Source organism: Perna viridis, chromosome 5 (assembly GCF_037379345.1).
Source record: "Perna viridis isolate PV_CMFRI_1.1 ecotype Kerala chromosome 5, ASM3737934v1, whole genome shotgun sequence".
Classification (NCBI taxonomy): Eukaryota; Metazoa; Mollusca; class Bivalvia; order Mytilida; family Mytilidae; genus Perna; species Perna viridis.
This window is the reverse complement of record NC_142449.1, coordinates 2086500-2104411: the sequence shown is the minus strand read 5'-3', so window position 1 is coordinate 2104411 and position 17912 is coordinate 2086500. Positions and strand designations below refer to the sequence as shown.

Genomic DNA, 17912 nt, shown 5'->3' with positions numbered 1-17912 from the left:
TTATGGGTTTCCATTTAAAGTTTATGCTGTGTGTGAGTACTATATGAATATTTAGGTTCTGGCCAGTGTAGTTATATTTGTTGTTACAGCTGACATTGACAGTTTCTGTAGGGCCAACCCCAAATCTCTGAAGCCACACCCATCTAACTGTGCTCAGTACTACAACTGTTCAGATACTAAGTCTAGATATGGTCGATTCTTGGAGGAGTGTTCTTACCCAGACCTGTTCTCACCAGTAACCATGAGATGTCAGAGCTTTCAGACTTCATCATGTGATGCCAAGCATGAACCTAAAGCTCCTTGTAAGTTTAGTCAAATTTATGAACATTTTCAAAGACTTTGTTTCAAATAACCTGAAATTTAACGAAAAAAGTAAACTAAAAATCTTTCTTCAAGGTACCTAAACTTTGTCAGTTATATAATAAACTGCATGTACATACTTTTAGTGACTAGAATTTGATGCAATATATATATTTAAAGACATTACATATAACAGACAGAAATGTATAGAACTTATTTTTCTTACTTACAGGTGAATACATAGCTAATGTGTGTGATGGTACATCTTCATCCTGTCAGCCGTGCCCTGAACGCTTGCCAAGCTGTATAGGTCTATCTGATGGACACCATATGTTTCCTGGCAGGCAGTGGTTGCAGGACTATATTGTGTGTGTAAAGGAGAGAACCACAGTGAGGAAGTGTGACTCAGGATACTTCAACCCTCGTCTCAGACAGTGTACTTCTAGTGTTGGAGATAGTAAGTATTGAATATTGGTTGATCCATTGTCTACGGCAATCTTTTATTTTTGTAATATTGGCCTTTGGTTGGTTTGGAAATCTAGTGGAAAAAAAGATAAAAAAATACATAATATAGAACTAGCAATACTAAAGATGTCAATAATTGAAATTGGTGGAAAAAAAATAATCCCTGGAAAACGAAAAGAACAATAGACTGAGATTAAACACGAAGACACTGAAAGCGAAAACAGAAAATCAACAGCACCAAGCCATCAAACTCTGGTGCTTTAGAAAGGGTGATGATTTCCTGGTTTTTGCAAAGCATCTGTCTTGCTGTTTTTGAAGGCCAATATCTGTGAATGAGGAAGAATATCAATGACATATAAAGGTCCATAGTTATATTATAAACAGACACTCTCTAATATAATAAGGTCACCAGTGGCTAGTTACTACATAAATATGATGATGACTTTAATGTTTATTTAATGCTTTACTGTAAGATCATTTCTTTGATGCATAAAAAAATCTACATGAATTTGATCCTAAAACCAAAATATCTTATTATTTAAGGATTGATATATTGTAAAAAAAAATCTATAATATATCAGATAAACTGCAAAAATGTACTTGTGTATTTCAGCTGATATTCCTTCATATTGCCTTGCCCATCCTGGCTCTATATTACCACATCCTACAAACTGTGCCCAATATTACCGATGTCCTGTCTCCAAGTATAGTTCTACAGTACAGGAGGAATGCCAGTATCCAGATCTCTTCTCTACAATAGCCAAAGCTTGTCAAAACTTCACATCTGTGGCTTGTGAAACCAGACCAGAACCCCAGGCACCATGTAAGTCAACTGATAAGATGGTGATGGTCAGAAAACCAAAAACAATTCATCGAAAACTTTGAATTAATTCTTAAGACATTGCACAATATTAAGCATTATTTTAACATACATAAAAGAATCATAAACTCCTGAATGAAAATGGCAAAATATACCACAAGAACTGAGAAAGTGTCCAGTGTGTAGAAACTTTATCAATGACAAAATACATGTACCACTATATAATGGAATACAACTGTCATATTTATATAGAAAAACTAATTATTAGCCTCAATTACTCATGGAGCTGTAATGTTTTAAAATTTTATGCAATCATAACTAAAAAAAACATCAAAACTTTGAAAATTGTACCAATTTATTCAGTAGAATTATTAATGTCTGATGTTAACCTGATGGTTGTATTGCTCCTGATATTGCTCTATCATATATTCTACTGTTTCTCATATTACATGTCCCTTTAACAAATGTACAGCATGAAGATATGTTTTTCTGCATACCTTAAGTTGTTAAACATTATTTAAAACAGAATGAAGTAATATAATATGAGCATGTATTTACTGGATTAGTAATAGTCTAATTCTATCAAAGTTGATTGTTTTAAATCTATTTCTAACAAAGTTTTCCTTGAAAATGTTGTCACAAATCACCTTCATAGAAATGTAAGCAAATGTTGAGTATTAGGTACTACATGTATTTTAATGTTAAGTTACATACAAAAGTGCTGTTATCCATATTCTACAACCTTTGTCCTTACTTATACAGAGAAATTTAACATGCTATTTATGTCATTTTCATAGAATTCTATTTTAAAGCAGAAATGGAATCTCAATTGGGAGCTTACCTATCTTACAGTAGTATTACTATTTGTAGGTGAATATCAACAGAACCAGTGCAGACCAGGAGATGTGAATTGTCTCCCTTGTTCCCAGAGACTATACAGCTGTCTTGGCCTGCCTGATGGTAATAACGCCATTCCTGGACAACAGTGGTCTGACCAGTATGTTACATGTTATAGAAACAGAACTTTAACAGTACATAAATGTAGATCAGGCATGTTTGATCCCTTGAAGAGAGTCTGTGATACTCAAATAGACAAAGGTGAGTTGCAATTTTTCATAGAGAGTAAATAAATATAGTCCATGGGCTGGGAGGATACACTGTGCACCCCCCACTCATCAACTTCATGGTGGTTTTTAGGTACTTTATATCCTCCCATTACTGAATCAATTTGTCTCCAAAGAATATTCTTTGATTCTTTTTCAGTACAAGCCTATATTTGTACCCTACTGGGTCAAAAAGCCAAGATTTTTGTGACTCAATTGTATAAGTGTCTAAGCCATCCTGGGATAGCACGTGTAAACAAACTAAACAATTTTAGTACCCCTACCCTGCCGAAAAATCGCTTAAATTGACATTTTTTTCAATGTCAAAACCCTTGGAGTATTAATGCCTCGGTCAAAAATGGCTTATTTGTTATTTTCTGTGTAGTTATCACAATTTATACTTCTGGGGTTCTTTTGATGAATTTTGGCGATTTTAGATTAGATTTTCGATTTTTCGGCCAAAAGTTACATAAATTCGACTGTACAAGCTACTTCTCAACTAAACCCTCTCAAATTTGGTATTTTGATAGATAATTTAATGTTCTACATAAATGAATCAGGAAAAACTAATTTTCAAAAAAGGATTTTCATAAAATGTTAAAAATATTACCCCTAACCCTAGAGAACTGGTCTTAGTATCAAACAGAATTCTCATTCAAAGCATACTGTCATCGTAGAACTCATATTTTAGGCATTCATAATTAAGATAATGATGTTCCAAATATATCTGATCAATTAAGGCGCTAAGATTTTCCTTTTGGGGTAACAATTACTATAAAATCGTAAAAAGAGGAATTTTCAGAATTTCAGAATTTTCTTCTATATCACCCGATTGTGTATTTTTTTTATATTACCGTAGTTTAAACAAGCTTTTGTTTGATACTGTACATTAATATAGTGTCTTAGCTTCAAAATGAGCCCAAGTAATAAATATTTGAACTTTTCCAAGTCAAGTTAGGTGGAAAATTTCCACCCCTACCCATAAAAAAAATGCCTCAACATGAACTAAAATGTTAATTTTTGGCATATAAAAACGGTGTACAATAGACATGTTTGGTACTATTATTTTAATTATCGATGTATTTAATACATTTTTCATTTCAAGCGCATACTTTTCAGCTTCAATGTGACAAAAATGAGTTTTTACATAAAAAGGTGAATTTTCTGAATTTCATTTTTCCTTCCATTTCACCTATAATTGGCAATTTTTTTTCAAATACCGTACTTCAAACAATCTTTTGTATATTCAACTACAATTATATAGTGTCTTAGCTTTCTAATGAGCCCAGGTAATAAATTTTTGAACTTTTCCAGGTCCAATCGGTGAAAAATTGCCACCCCAATCCATGAAGAAAGTAGGTCAACAAGAACCCAAATGTTAATTTTTTTAGCATATAATCGATGGAAAAAAAAACAAGTCGGTTTCAGTGTTTTAATTATTAATGAATTCAACGTACTTGCTGATTTCAGGCGCGTATTTTTCAGTTTCAGTATGACAATAATGAGTTTTTCATAAAAAAGTGGAATTTTTGGATTTTCAAATTTTCTTCCATTTCAATGGTAATTTGCATTTTTTTCAAGTACCTTACTTCGAACAAACACATCTATGTAGCATCTAAGCTTTCTAATGAGCCAAGGCAATGCATACTTTAATTTATTCCAAGCCATATGGATGAAAGAATGGTATCCCATACCCATTAAAATTTCCGTGAAAAACACAGAATTCGTATGTGGTAGACTAGCATTTTTTAAATGGTGTTGGATACATGTATGCCAATTATTCATCATAATTGCTTCTTTGAAACCTTATATGTATAAAAATAATGATAGCAAACAAAATCAACTCACGATGAAACTGGAATATTTTAAAACAAAAAATACACAAGTTACATGCTAAAATGTGTGATAATTTATTTTATTCTTAAATTTCCCTTTTTTAATATTTTGTCAACTTCGGGACGATAAAAGCATAATTTTGCTTGACAATGTAATTGATACAGGAAGAACAAATGCCAGGCAGACATTTCATATATTTCATGTATGCTACATTGTGTATAAACGATCATTTTCTTTCACATTGGGACAGACTTTAGTGGGTAAGGGTACCATTTTCTCACCCAGATGGCCTGGAATATGTTTAATTGTGCATTGCTTTGGCTTATTACAAAGGTAAGATGCTATATAAATGTGTTTGAATATACAAAAGCTTGTTTGAGGTAGAGGACTTGAAAAACATTGCCCATTACAGGTGAAGTGGAAGAAAATATGAAAATCCGAAAATTCCCCATTTTATGAAAAACTCATTATTGTCAGCTTGAAACTGAAAATAACTCGCCTGAAATGAGAATATATGTTGAATACAGTACTAATAGATGTGTTTTCTAATCTAAATAATCTAAATCTAAGAATCTTTTATCTTAGTAAAATATCCCTGATAAAATAGATGTGAATTTTTATGGTTTGCCTTTTGTAATCTCTTATTAAGCACCCTTTACAAAATTACAAATGTCTGTGGATTTTCAACATGTGCATTTGTCCATAGTGTCATTTTTGACTGTCATGAATCAGGTTTAGGTTTACATATCTTCATTTTTCTATTAGCATTGTTTTATGTTATATTGAATCTTGATTAAGGTATTTGGACAGTAAATATTTAGGTAAAGCTGTAAGTTATAAATATGATAGAATTTGATCTTACTGTTTCATGTATTTATAGACAATATAGACCAGTACTGTAGAAGCCATCCTACATCAGTGTTGCCCCACCCCAGTAACTGTGCTCAATACTTTGACTGTAGAGATAGAAACAGTAGATATGGACACTACCTGGAGGAATGTACCTACCCGCAGCTCTTCTCTTCCATCACCAAGTCATGTGTCAACTTTACCATGGCCATGTGTGATCAAAGATTTGTTCCACAGGCACCTTGTAAGTAGAAAAGTAATCTCTGATATATGATTTTCTTAGGATCTTCTATGTAGAAAATTAATTGAAATATGCACTTAAGAGGTAGAAATTCAATTCTCAAGGCACTTCATAGGTAGAAAAGTAATTACAGAAATGTGATTCCCCATGCATCTTGTAGGTGGAAAAGTAATACTGAAATATGATTCTGCAGGCATCTTGTAGGTAGAAAAGTAATTACTCAAATATGATTCTCCATGCACCTTATAGGTAGAAAAGTAATTACTGAAATACAGTTCATTAGGCACCTTGTAGGTAAAAAAGTAATTACTGAAATACAATTCCACAGGCACTTTGTAGGTAGAAAAGTAATCATATACACATAAAGAATGTATGGTCTCATTTTCTTACATTTAAAACATTCTTGAACTTCTATAACACTTCATGCATTGTCCCACTCAAAATGTTTATCAAAGATCTCTCAAATTAAAGTGATTTTTAATACATTAAATTCATTGTAATGCCTATTTAGACTGTATACCCTTTTTTCTAGGTGAATACATGCAAAACCAGAGTCCAGGACCAGTGAAGAGAAGTGTTCCCTGTCCTGACAGACACCCATCCTGTATAGGGTTACAAGATGGTAGGAATGTCTTCCCAGGGAGGAAGTGGATGAAAGATTACATCATGTGTTACAGAAACAGGACATTAACAGTGTATAGATGTGATAGTGGATATTTCTTTGATCCTTACCAAAGAATCTGTGTCAAATATATAGATCCTTGTATGTATTTTAAAATATTTTGTCAGTCTATTGAAATAATAACCTCAATCATGTGATGCACATTTCTGTAGGATATTTTTATGTATGTACATGTATTATGGGAATTGAGACATTATTATATTGTGATTATACTCAGTGTGACAGGGTTGAGGTGGTATAATGCATTTGATGGGTCCATTTCTCTTACTTTTTGACATGATTATTTAACACCAGGATACTGCCTTTAGCTTTTGACTGATTTCCAACTTGGATGAAGCATTGGTTATACTTAAGATAAAACTTAAGGATTATATCTTAACCTTCAAATATTCCTCATCTGACATTGTTTATGGTTTTACACCTCCATTTGTCTTTCAGTATACATAAAAGAGTTTTGCCCTGCCAACCCTACTTCAGTTATGCCATCAATGACCAACTGTGCCCAGTATTATTCTTGCACGGACTATGTGAAGGGGTCCATGCTGAGGGAGTGTTCCTACCCTGATTTGTTTTCATTACATACCATGTCATGTCAAAGGTTCTCATTGGTTAACTGTCAAAAGAGACCTGAACCACAGTCACCATGTAAGTATTTTAATATAAGTTAAGTTTTGACTTTCCATTGGATTGACTTTTTTATTTTTTAATCACAGGGGACATTTTTCTCTGCAACTATGTTTTCAACCATACAGATAAATGGGGATGCTCTATCCCGGGTCTTTTGGTGTCATCAAACTTTAAGTTTTACACTTTTTTTTTCATATTTTTACTGTATGGTTTGTCGGTATCCAATTAATGAACATTGCTTGCAGTTATTCTAGTTTTCACTTAAAACATCACAAATAATAGCACTTAAAACATCACTGATAATAGCACTTAACACATCACAGATAATAGCACTTAAAGCGTTAATATTTTTGACTTGACATTGAATTTAATTCAAGTACAAAGACTGATAAAGGTGTTATGAATTTCAAGAGTAACTGAACTATATGGAACAAATACAAACCTAATGTTCCTTTCTTATTTTCAGGTGAATATTATGAAAACCTTTGCAAATCTGCTAACACAAGCTGTATACCATGTTCTCAGAGGTTGCCAAGTTGTGTTGGCCAGCCAGATGGTAAAGTGGCAGTGATAGGACAGTATTGGTCACCTGACTATGTCACATGTCTAAGAAACAGAACAATGTCAGTGGACAAATGTCAAACAGGACTGTTTGATCCCATAAATAGAAGATGTACCCTACTTATTGATATTGGTAATACTAACATTAAGTAGTTCATATTCCAAAATCTGTGTTTATTCAAATCAGCCCTCTTTTGATATGCGACTGCATTTTCCAAATTTTTATACCCTTACTACTCTCTCTCTATACTGTAATCAGCTGGTGCATCAGATTTTGTATCAGTCTTTCTCCCTGTCTGTTCATGCTTTTGCAAAAGATTTTTTCTTAGCATCTATTGGATGAAAATGTTAATATTTTGCATATAAATCTGGAAATAAATCATGCTTCACCTTCGAGCCTATCAACACGTCTACTAACTTTATGTTTACTATACATGAAAGAGTAATCAAGGAAACCAAGGTTATAGCAGTAATCAAAAGAATGTAATCCAGGGACAAAGACCAGACATGGAAAACAGACATACACAACAAAGAACACAAAGTAACTAAAATCATACATACAAAGTAACAAATGCAAATGAGCAACTCGGACTCCACTAAAAACTGGGAGCATGGACCAGGTGTATCGGTAGGGTATGCGTCCATTGCTTTTCTAGAAACACCTGCCGAGTTGCTCATAAAATGTCATGTCTGTGGTAGATGAAAGAGGAAAGGAAAACTATGACATGTTGAACAAATCAGTTTTCATAGTGCAGATGGATACACTGTAATGATCCATGAGTTCACGATGATGACTATAAAACTTCTATAGTGATGACTTCAATCTTGTAACAACATAACCCTGTTCCAGAAGCCTATTTGTAAGAATTCTAGTGCGATACAAAAAGTCTGTGTAGTTTCAGCAAGCTCTGGCATAATGTATGAGTTGTGATATGAACACTCCATACTCTGGTGCTGAAGGGATGTTGCTAAAAATGAAAGGAAAGTTGACAATTCTGAATGAAAAGTCATCAAGTTTGTCATAAAGTTTGGTCAATAGTTTTCCTTTACCATTGATTTCTAAGTGTAGATCAAGGTAAGAGGTTGACTTCACAGTGTCTGTAGTATCCCAAGTTCTTAGGGTACATACGATGTATCAAATCCCCATAATTAGGATTATTTAAAGATAATACGTCATCTGTATAGTGGAAACTGAGATTAAAGGATCTAGCTAAACAATATTCTTTCTTTCGGATCAGATCAGCCATAAAGTCAGCCTCATAAGAGTGAAGGAATAAGTCAGCAAGTAGAGGAGCACAATTTGTTCCCATTTGAATGCTGACCATTTGTTGAAAAACGTGTCCACCACACTGGACAAATATGTTGGAGATTAAAAATTCCAGCATTTTGTAAACATTTTCCTCTGTATATTTGGAAGATGATTTGGAATTATTTCATGCTGATCGTATTAGTAGGGAAGCACTTAGGATGACAATGAGTACAACTTCTTGTTAAGCAAATCTAAATGATTGTACTTGTATATAAATGTTGTTATTCTCATTGTTGTTGTCAGTTGAGGGACCCAACTTGGTTTCTATGTAGAACATTATTTGAGTAATTCACCATCTAAGAATTGGGCAAAATGTATATGAGGTGTGACACATGAAGGAAAAAAATGCTGAGATTTTATTGCATTAACTGATTAACTATACCTGATAACCACCAGAAATAACCATAAAAGTGTTTGTAAAATTCGCCTTTTTAAGTTATGGTAGGTCAAATTTAGTTGTAATGCACTATGGAAAAATGGTGGGAATTTTTCCCATACTTTTTACTTATATAAGCAGTTAAAAATATCCATGTCACAGATGCTTCAGGATAAATAGAAATAGTTTTTAAGTTGTTTTCTAGATGTATTGAATATATTTGTTGCAAAAAAGACCAAATTGAGAAATATGATGTGCCACCAATAGCCTGATTCTCACACAGAATGGTACTTAAAAAGTATTAGGTACTACATGTATATAAGTTACCTTGTCTTTAGAGACCTTAGCTCTTTTTATAGTCATCAATGATTTAATTTACAGTTCTGATAGTTATAACTATATTATTAGCAACAGCAGTATTTGACCACAATAAGATTGCTACCCTAGGAAAAAAAATTGGCCAAATTTTATAAAAATGAATATATTCTGTAGGCAACATAGTTAATATATGTAAAGCTAACCCTACACTGAAGTTTGAGAATCAACAAAACTGTGCCCAGTATTATGATTGCTCAGCTGTTGCCAATGGTTACCGCTTGGAATGTAACTATCCTGACCTATACTCACCAGTCTACCAAGCATGTAGGAAATACAGTGATGTCAATTGTGGAAAGCGGCCCACACCTCAGGCACCATGTAAGTCTATAATTAGTAATGAGGGTTAAAAACTGGGTATGAGGGGCATATAATGTCAACTGTGCAAAGAGGCCCACACCTCTGTCACCATGTACCTTAAGTCTATAAATGGTAATTAAAAGTAAAACTTATGTATGTGGGGCATATAATGTCAACTGTTGAAAGAGGCCCACACCTCAGGCACCAAGTAAATCTGATAAAATGTTGATTTTTAAAATGTTGAGTATAAATTGTATTTCACAAAGTTTAATGTCTTGAATGTGTTCTGTCTACATGTCTGTCATCCTCCTTTTCTGTCTTTTTTTTAAAGTATACTCAGTGATTTGTACTACATTGAAACATAAGTGTGCAATGTTTAATTGGTGTATCTAGTCTTATTACAGAGAAATCAGAAATTTTATTAATTTATTTTAATCTACTAAGTAGGTCATTCTGCCATCTTAGTAGATCATTTTGCCGTCTAAGTAGGTTATTTTGCCATTTAACCTACTGGATCAGAAGCTAGTAATGACCAATATTTTTTGTATATGTGTTGTGTTAGCACTTACTTTCTATTTCTTTGATAATCCTCAAGATACAAAACTTTTAAAAGAATAGAATACTAATGATTATTACAGGCGACTATACCCAAAATTTATGTAAACCTGGAGACATTAGTTGTAGACCATGTCCTGAGAGACATCCCAGCTGTGTAGGTCTATCTGATGGTAGGAATGCTGTCACTTTGTGGTCTAACCAATATGTTGTTTGTCTGAAGAATAGGACTATATCTGTTGGACGGTGCCCAGATGGAGTGTTTAATCCTATAGAGAGGCTATGTATACAGTCCTTACACCCAGGTATACTGCTTGAAGTTATAGAGTCATTTACATAAAATCAGTTTTTCAACATTCTTAATTAGTCCCTAAATTCAAAGTTCTTTCCACTATAGTTCAGTGTGTAAAACTACAAAGTATGGTATATTTTTGCTGATAAAGTAAGATCAACAATAAAAAAGGGTTAATCTCTAAATAGAATAAAACATTTTAAAGAAGATAAATTAGGAGAACCAATGTTGCTTGAAATTTTTTTTCTAATTTCATGTAAAAAAGTTCTTTTTTTGGTTATTTTTTTTAACCTTTAGCAAATAATTTAAAACTGCCTTACAACACTTATTATTGGAGTGTCTTGTCTATATAAGTATGCTAAACACAATAATTCTATGTAATAAATGAAGATGTTATTGTAGGTGATATTCTTCCATTCTGTCAACACAACCCTAGAGGTATTATAGCCAGTGCCATCAATGCAGCTCAGTATTACACCTGTACTCAGTATAACTCACCATACAGTCATTATCTGAGGGAATGTCCGTATCCTCAGCTCTTCTCTCTTATTAGCAATCAATGTGAAGATTTTGTTACTGTAACTAAGGATAAAAGACCAACACCTCAGGCACCATGTAAGTCACAAATTTTATGACCACACATTTTTAAAATTTTTTAATATTTTATACCCCTGCATTGGAAGTAGGAGATATATAGAGATCATGTTGTCTGTCAGTCCAATTGCATTTTTTTCATTGCAGTTTCTTCTGTAGCTTCTTCTTACAGCCACTTGATATTTAGATCAAAGCTTCATATTGGTATGCTATAATGTTGGGTTAGATTTCAGACTCAAGTTACGTCAACTTCCTGTTTGATGATGTTTACATCTTGATATTTTGACCAAGTTAAGAGCAGGGATATCTTTTACTGAGTTTCATGGTATGGTATCATTTAATGTCCCATCAGATATACTGTTTTATGTTTCTTTTTCAGGTATCTGTAATTTTCAGTGTTTTTGTATATGTTACTGTCTGATGATAACTTTATTTTCATTTGTGTTGTAAATTTACCTTGTAGTAATAAGAAAACCCTCAAACTTGTCATATAGATATTCTGGAGAAAGTACTGGTATGTCGATAAAATAACTAGATATTTTTTCAAGAAGTAAGTGTAACCCTGTTTGTTTATCTGTGAATATATTTTGAAAGCAAGTACCACATAATTATAGCTTGCAAATATTTATTGTCTTTTCTGAACAGGTGAATATCAGCAGTACCTGTGTAAGTCAGGTGATTTCACCTGTAGAAGGTGTGAAGAAGTGCACCATTCCTGTGTAGGCCTTCCTGATGGTGACCAGGCTGTAGCCTTTAAGAAGTGGCAGACCCAGTATGTTAGGTGTTATCAAAACAGGACTATGGAAGAAAAGGTCTGTCAGAATGGTCTGTTTGATCCTGTCAACAGGGTGTGCTCTAATACTGTCAATACAGGTAGGTAGATGTTCTATAGTAAAGAAGATGGCCAGGGAAAAGGTTTTAATATGAATTGTTTTCTGTTGTACAAATGTAGTATTTTTTTGCTATTTCGCTGTTGATTGTATTGTGAAAAACAGTTCCCATAAAAATCATTTCTCATAAAATGAGACATCTTTTTATTTTATCATTTCCTTTACCCACTCTGATTAACATGAATATTTATTTTCTTTTGACAATCTGCTAAATTACTGTTACAGACTGCTCTACTCCTGTATTCATTATCTCATCTCTTTAGTTGTATGATATATTTTATCTGTTGTGGTACCAGATCATCCAGGCAAGACTTGAAAAGCAGTTAGACTTTTCTTTTTCTTTTTTTTACTGCTTTTTTTTTTTTTATAGAATTGGTCAATTCATATGACATACACAATTTATACTGTTATTTGATTGTCTCCATTTTAAAATGCTTTAGTCCACTACAAAAATCTACCCGTGCAAGTCCGGTTGTCAAAGAATAGGCCTGCAGCAGCATTACTCTTGTCGTAAAAGGTGACTAAATAGTGCTCAGAACCCTAGCCAAGGGTTTGGGCGCTCTGCCCACAGAGCAACTTAGTTGTGTGCCCCAGGTGGAGGAATGTGGTAACCCTGGCTTGTTACATGCTGGGGTTGTCAGGCTATAATACGGAAAACCTGACCGCAAACTAAAGTGGTGCTCCATGTTGGGAAAGATGCGACCTTCCTCACAGGTTAAAGAACCCTGTTGTGGTATTCGATAGGAGTAGGAACCTTTGCGCTCTGCCACAGGAGGCTAAATTGCCTGACCCTACCCATCCCTCCCTTTTTCAAGTGGCAATCAAAATTTGTAGACCCTATTATCCTTGTGTCCCATCCCTTTTTTCATTTCATCATCATCATTTTATGTTCATTTTATCATTCATTTCATGTTCATTGCCTGAATATGGCTGAAATATTGCTGCTTGGGCTTTAAACCCCAACAATCAATCAATCAATATACTACAAAATCAGTCACAAATTTGGTTTTTTACTGAGTTGTTACTTTCTTTAGAGCTATTACCATCACTTTGTGTCCTTCATAGTTTTCCATCATCTTTAACTTTTTTCCTCTGACACTACTGGGTCAATTAGAACCAAACTTGGTATTAATTTTCCTTAGGGTGCTCTGCTTGAACTGTTTTGGATATTTTACATTAGTAGACAAACAATAAATAGAAGTTAAGGGTCTATCTACCAAATTGGATTGAATTGTACACATTGTCATATGGCTCAAATTATGTCCGTTGTTCACTGCTATTTGGGGAGTGTCTTAGTATACTACCAACCGTATGCTTTTAATTCAATTAGTATTGTACATTGAGGAGTAAATGCTGTAGAAAGACATGCAGAAAATGCTGGTCACAAACTGGCTGTTTCTTCTACTAAAGGTCCTGCATGGTCTTAATACTTTTATTCCTTTTATGTCAATGCATAATTTCCATAGAATCCCAAAATTAGATCTGAGACTCTAATTTCTGAAATTGAAAATGAGCAAAAAATTCTCCTTGTTTGTGCTGACTTCTATCATGTGTCTTAGAGAGTGAGAAGTTATTTTAATAGATTAGAATGGACAATAATGTCAATATTGCTATTTCTCAAACAGAATTTACTAAAACCTCTTTGTCATCATTGTCAAGATTAGGCCCTGAAATTATCGTTTATGGAAGCGGATCATTTCACAGGACTGGTAAAAATGTTTCCAGATAGTAATTTTTATTTTATTTAGAGATATTTCTCACCAGACTTCTGGGATTTCTGGTTAAAACTGCATAAAATATTAAACACTCACATACAGATATATACTGACTTGTATGTGTACTTGTGAAATATACAAAATATTTGTTGAAAATGTTGTTGCACGAAATCTCTTGCAATTTAAAAATGAAGTCCTGCAAAGAGGATCCTGAATATTAACAGGTATGAATTAGGTATGAGTGTTATAATTTTTTATCTATGAAAATTTACAAAAAATAAAATGTAGCTTATCAAGCAAAGTAAGTGATTCAGGATATCAGGCCTCTAGTTATTTATGTATTAACATATGTACTAGATTCATTTTTATCTCTCTTTCTGTATTGTTTGTATTTAACATTTCATGTGTTTTAGATCAGATAGATGTTTATTGTCAGCAGCATCCTAGTGCTATGGTGAAGCATCCAGGTGATTGTGCCATGTATTACAACTGTTCTAATCTGTCATCAAAGTTTGGCAAATTTACAGAGGAATGTCCCTATCCCCAGCTATTCTCAACTCTAACATTAAGATGTGAATCATATGAGAATGTGAACTGTAAACCTCGGCATGAACCTCAGGCACCATGTAAGTTAATAAGAATCCTTGAACATAAGTGTAATACCTTAAAGGTTTTATTTCGTCTTTTTTAAAGTATAGACAGTACATGTGTACATTCATATGCTCTCCCTTGCTACACTGTATAGGTTTATTTTACAGAGTAAGGATATCTTTTATTGACACCTAGATTAAAAAAAAAACAAAAAAACAATGAAATAATTATCAGATCATACAATGTTCATTCTGAAGATCCTCTGTCTTAGGTGTTGTTTATTCATTATAATGTCTCTTTATCTGCTTTAACTATCAATGTTCTATAAAAGTCTATCACTTTTTCATAGTTTTTCACAGATATTTTCTCATTTTTACCATGGTAACGCAGACCATCACTAACCCCAGTTGTAATGGGAGAAAATCTATAAATATTGTTTGTAAACATGTGATAACTAGCTGTACTTGATTCCCTGACATGGAGGGCTGGTGTTATCATATATGGCTGAAATATTTCATGAATACTATCTGAGATGGTTTGGTAACCAAAGTCATCATTTCCATGTGGGGAAATGCCAGCCACCCTTCCTCTTCTCTCGGTTGAGATTGTCACGCGGTCGTCTTTAATGACTCTTTGGAAATATTTGATTACCTTGTCTACAGTTTCAGATGGATGGACAAACACTTTGATGTATGCTGTGGCGTGTTCAGGAATTTTGTTTGTAGTATCTTTTTCTAGCTCTGTCTGTATATTCTGTATACTGTGGACTGTTCTAATCATGGCATTCATTGAGGAATTCAGAAACATTTGTTTAGTAACAATGGGTTTAAACAGCCAGAGATTGTTCCACAAAATTTTGTGCCAGATGCTCATAACAGGTGAAATATTTCTGAGCATCATTTTCTCAGGTCCCTTTCCCAGCATGTTTGGATGTTTGGTGCTCTCTATTTTAGCAATGGCTTTACTCAGTACAGGTAGTGGGGTATCTCCAAAGGTCAGAGCTGAATGTCCACTTGCACCTTTTACATCCAGTTTAATATCAAGGATAGACTTTTCAGAGACACCTATACAGGCAATGCCATTTTCGTGCCCAATGATGGTGCACCCCTGGTCCAGAATAAACTCTAGTTTTTCCAGGCCTTGTTTTTGAAGGAGTTTGCTGACATTATTGGCTCCCATAGACCCTGCCCTTCCATTATCACTGCTGAAAGAAATGTATATGGTTCTTTTAGGTTTAAATTCTTCTGTCAGTAGATGATCCAAAGCCTCAAGAATTCCCATGACTCCTTGTTTAAAATTAATTGCTCCTCTTCCATGAATGTAATCATCCTGTATTATCCCAGAAAAAGGTGGAAAATCCCATAAGCTAGGCTCGGCATCTGCCACATTGAGATGTGCAAGCATCAAGTAAGGTGTTAAAGATTCATCTGACCCATCCACTCTATACAGTAAATTGTAATCTGCTACAGTTACCATCCTTACCAGTTTTGATGTGTGCAGTGTTTTGAAATTGTTCTTAATAAACGTAATCATTTTAGCAAACTCAGTAGGTTTTGAAGTCACTGTTTTAACTTTCAATGCTTCTTGAAATCTGTCAATTATATTGTCTGTCAGTTTGAAGCATTTCCTGTTTTTAGGTGGTGGCCTACATTTAGGTGCTTTGAAACCAAATATGATAGTCCTCCACACTAGTACTGAAAAAATTACACAGGCACAGGTGCTCCAAATACATATGAAACATCTATATAGGTCCTGAAGTGTTAAGTGTGAAACATGGTTTATTCCATGCCATATAAAGTAATATAGGTATACCATTGTCAAAGCTCCAAATTATTGCTGGTTCTGATGAGTTTTGTTAGTTTTGAAATCTATGAGTAACTAATTTTTATAGTCAAAAATATGTTGTCAAACTGTCAATTATGTCTGTATCTTTCTTCTGATGCTTCTTGTAGGAAGGTATGTTTTATGATACATGTAAATCATTCATATATCATTTACTGTCAATACACACCCTTTTACCTTTAACCTTATAAATATTCCTAGGAAGTGTAAGCTAGAAGGCATTATGTGAGAATCATGTACAAGGAAGATTTTGTTTCTCTGAAGAAGAAAAAACCATTGATAATTAAATGTCAGGAATTGGATACATGTATTGCATGACATTTAAATAAAAGACTGTTTTGGCATTTCCCTCATGAATAAAGTAACCACAATTGTCAAAGAGCTCTAGAGACAACATGTTTTGCCTCCGCTGCTATGCAGTGCTAAGAGTAAGACATCTGTGTTGAATGTTCATCAATGATATGTATTTAGTAGTCTTCCTATCTAACATTGTGAGTACTCTGACATCTCCATTGACTGATATTGACGATGCAATTTGATTTCCTCAAAATCAAGTTTAGATTTGTGTTCTGTTCCTTGATAATTTTTTGACAAGATTGAGAACACCATGACTCTGATTCTATTCTATCAAAATAAATGTTTAAAAAGGGATTTATTATAAAAAAAATCCCACTAGTTAAAAGCTATCAATACATTTATTTAGGATATTTACATGGATAGAGCACCCAGGTTTGATTTAAACTTGTCATATTTCTTTTTCAGGTGAATATCACCAGAACCTATGCACACCTGGAGACAAGAGTTGTCTACCCTGTCCAGATAGATTACCTAGCTGTGTTGGCTTACCAGATGGTAACAACCCCATTTCTGGTAGATATTGGTCCCAGGACTATACTCATTGCCATAGAAACAGGACTATTGATATTCTACAGTGTCAACAAGGCTATTATTTCCATCCTCAGACCAAAATTTGTGTGTCAGCCATCAAATCAGGTACTATCAATACACAGTAATGTGCCTAATTAGAGCCCCACCACTCAGCAGACATGGGGTAATTGTAGTTGTAATTATTAATCAGCTATAATTGATTGCATTTTTTTTTCAAGTCATCACCGTAACTATTAATCATCATAAAATATGATTACATGTAATTATCAGTTACTTTTCAAAATACCCTGTAATCCTGATTACTTTTTGATTTGCATTCTGCATACAGTAGAACTTGATATGAACAATGTATTAAACTATTCTGTTCCAAATGGTTCATGTCATTTTACAAATCTAATAAGTAATTTCCTTGTAAAATATCACAAAATATAAATAAATTGTAAACAAATATATTGTATGTAGAAACAATCTTTGAGAACTGTTAAATACCCCATACAAAAGTTGGCAAAAATCCTATTGTAATCTGTCTGTCCTTCACTCTGTAACAAATTTTGATCTGGCTGTAACTTTGTTGTATTTTGGTGTAGGCTTTTGATATTTGGCATCAGGGTAAATCAGCTTAAGATAATGTGTTGGGTACCTTGGTTAATGAACTTTGACCTTGAACTCTGAACTCAATGTCAAATTAATTTTTTTTGCTT

The 17912-nt window shown here is 33.7% G+C and overlaps 2 protein-coding genes across 2 annotated transcripts in view; one reads left to right on the top strand and one right to left on the bottom strand.

Moving 5' to 3' along the window:
• LOC148615576 (uncharacterized) overlaps positions 1–17912 on the top strand; it is an 84799-nt gene that overhangs the window by 45718 nt on the left and 21169 nt on the right. The window contains exons 44-57 of the mRNA XM_088581946.1: positions 90–302; positions 533–757; positions 1379–1588; positions 2456–2683; positions 5405–5617; positions 6147–6377; positions 6735–6941; positions 7390–7617; positions 9662–9865; positions 10483–10704; positions 11094–11306; positions 11931–12158; positions 14304–14516; positions 17086–17316. Of these exons, the coding sequence (XP_088438072.1) occupies positions 90–302; positions 533–757; positions 1379–1588; positions 2456–2683; positions 5405–5617; positions 6147–6377; positions 6735–6941; positions 7390–7617; positions 9662–9865; positions 10483–10704; positions 11094–11306; positions 11931–12158; positions 14304–14516; positions 17086–17316 (3066 nt within the window). The remainder of the gene's footprint in view (positions 1–89; positions 303–532; positions 758–1378; positions 1589–2455; positions 2684–5404; positions 5618–6146; positions 6378–6734; positions 6942–7389; positions 7618–9661; positions 9866–10482; positions 10705–11093; positions 11307–11930; positions 12159–14303; positions 14517–17085; positions 17317–17912) is intronic.
• On the bottom strand, positions 14767–16932 carry LOC148615577 (N-fatty-acyl-amino acid synthase/hydrolase PM20D1-like). The gene is made up of 2 exons (XM_088581632.1): positions 16812–16932; positions 14767–16175 (listed from the first exon to the last, which is right to left on the bottom strand). The coding sequence occupies exons 1-2, from the start codon at positions 16930–16932 to the stop codon at positions 14767–14769; spliced, it is 1530 nt and encodes a 509-aa protein (XP_088437758.1).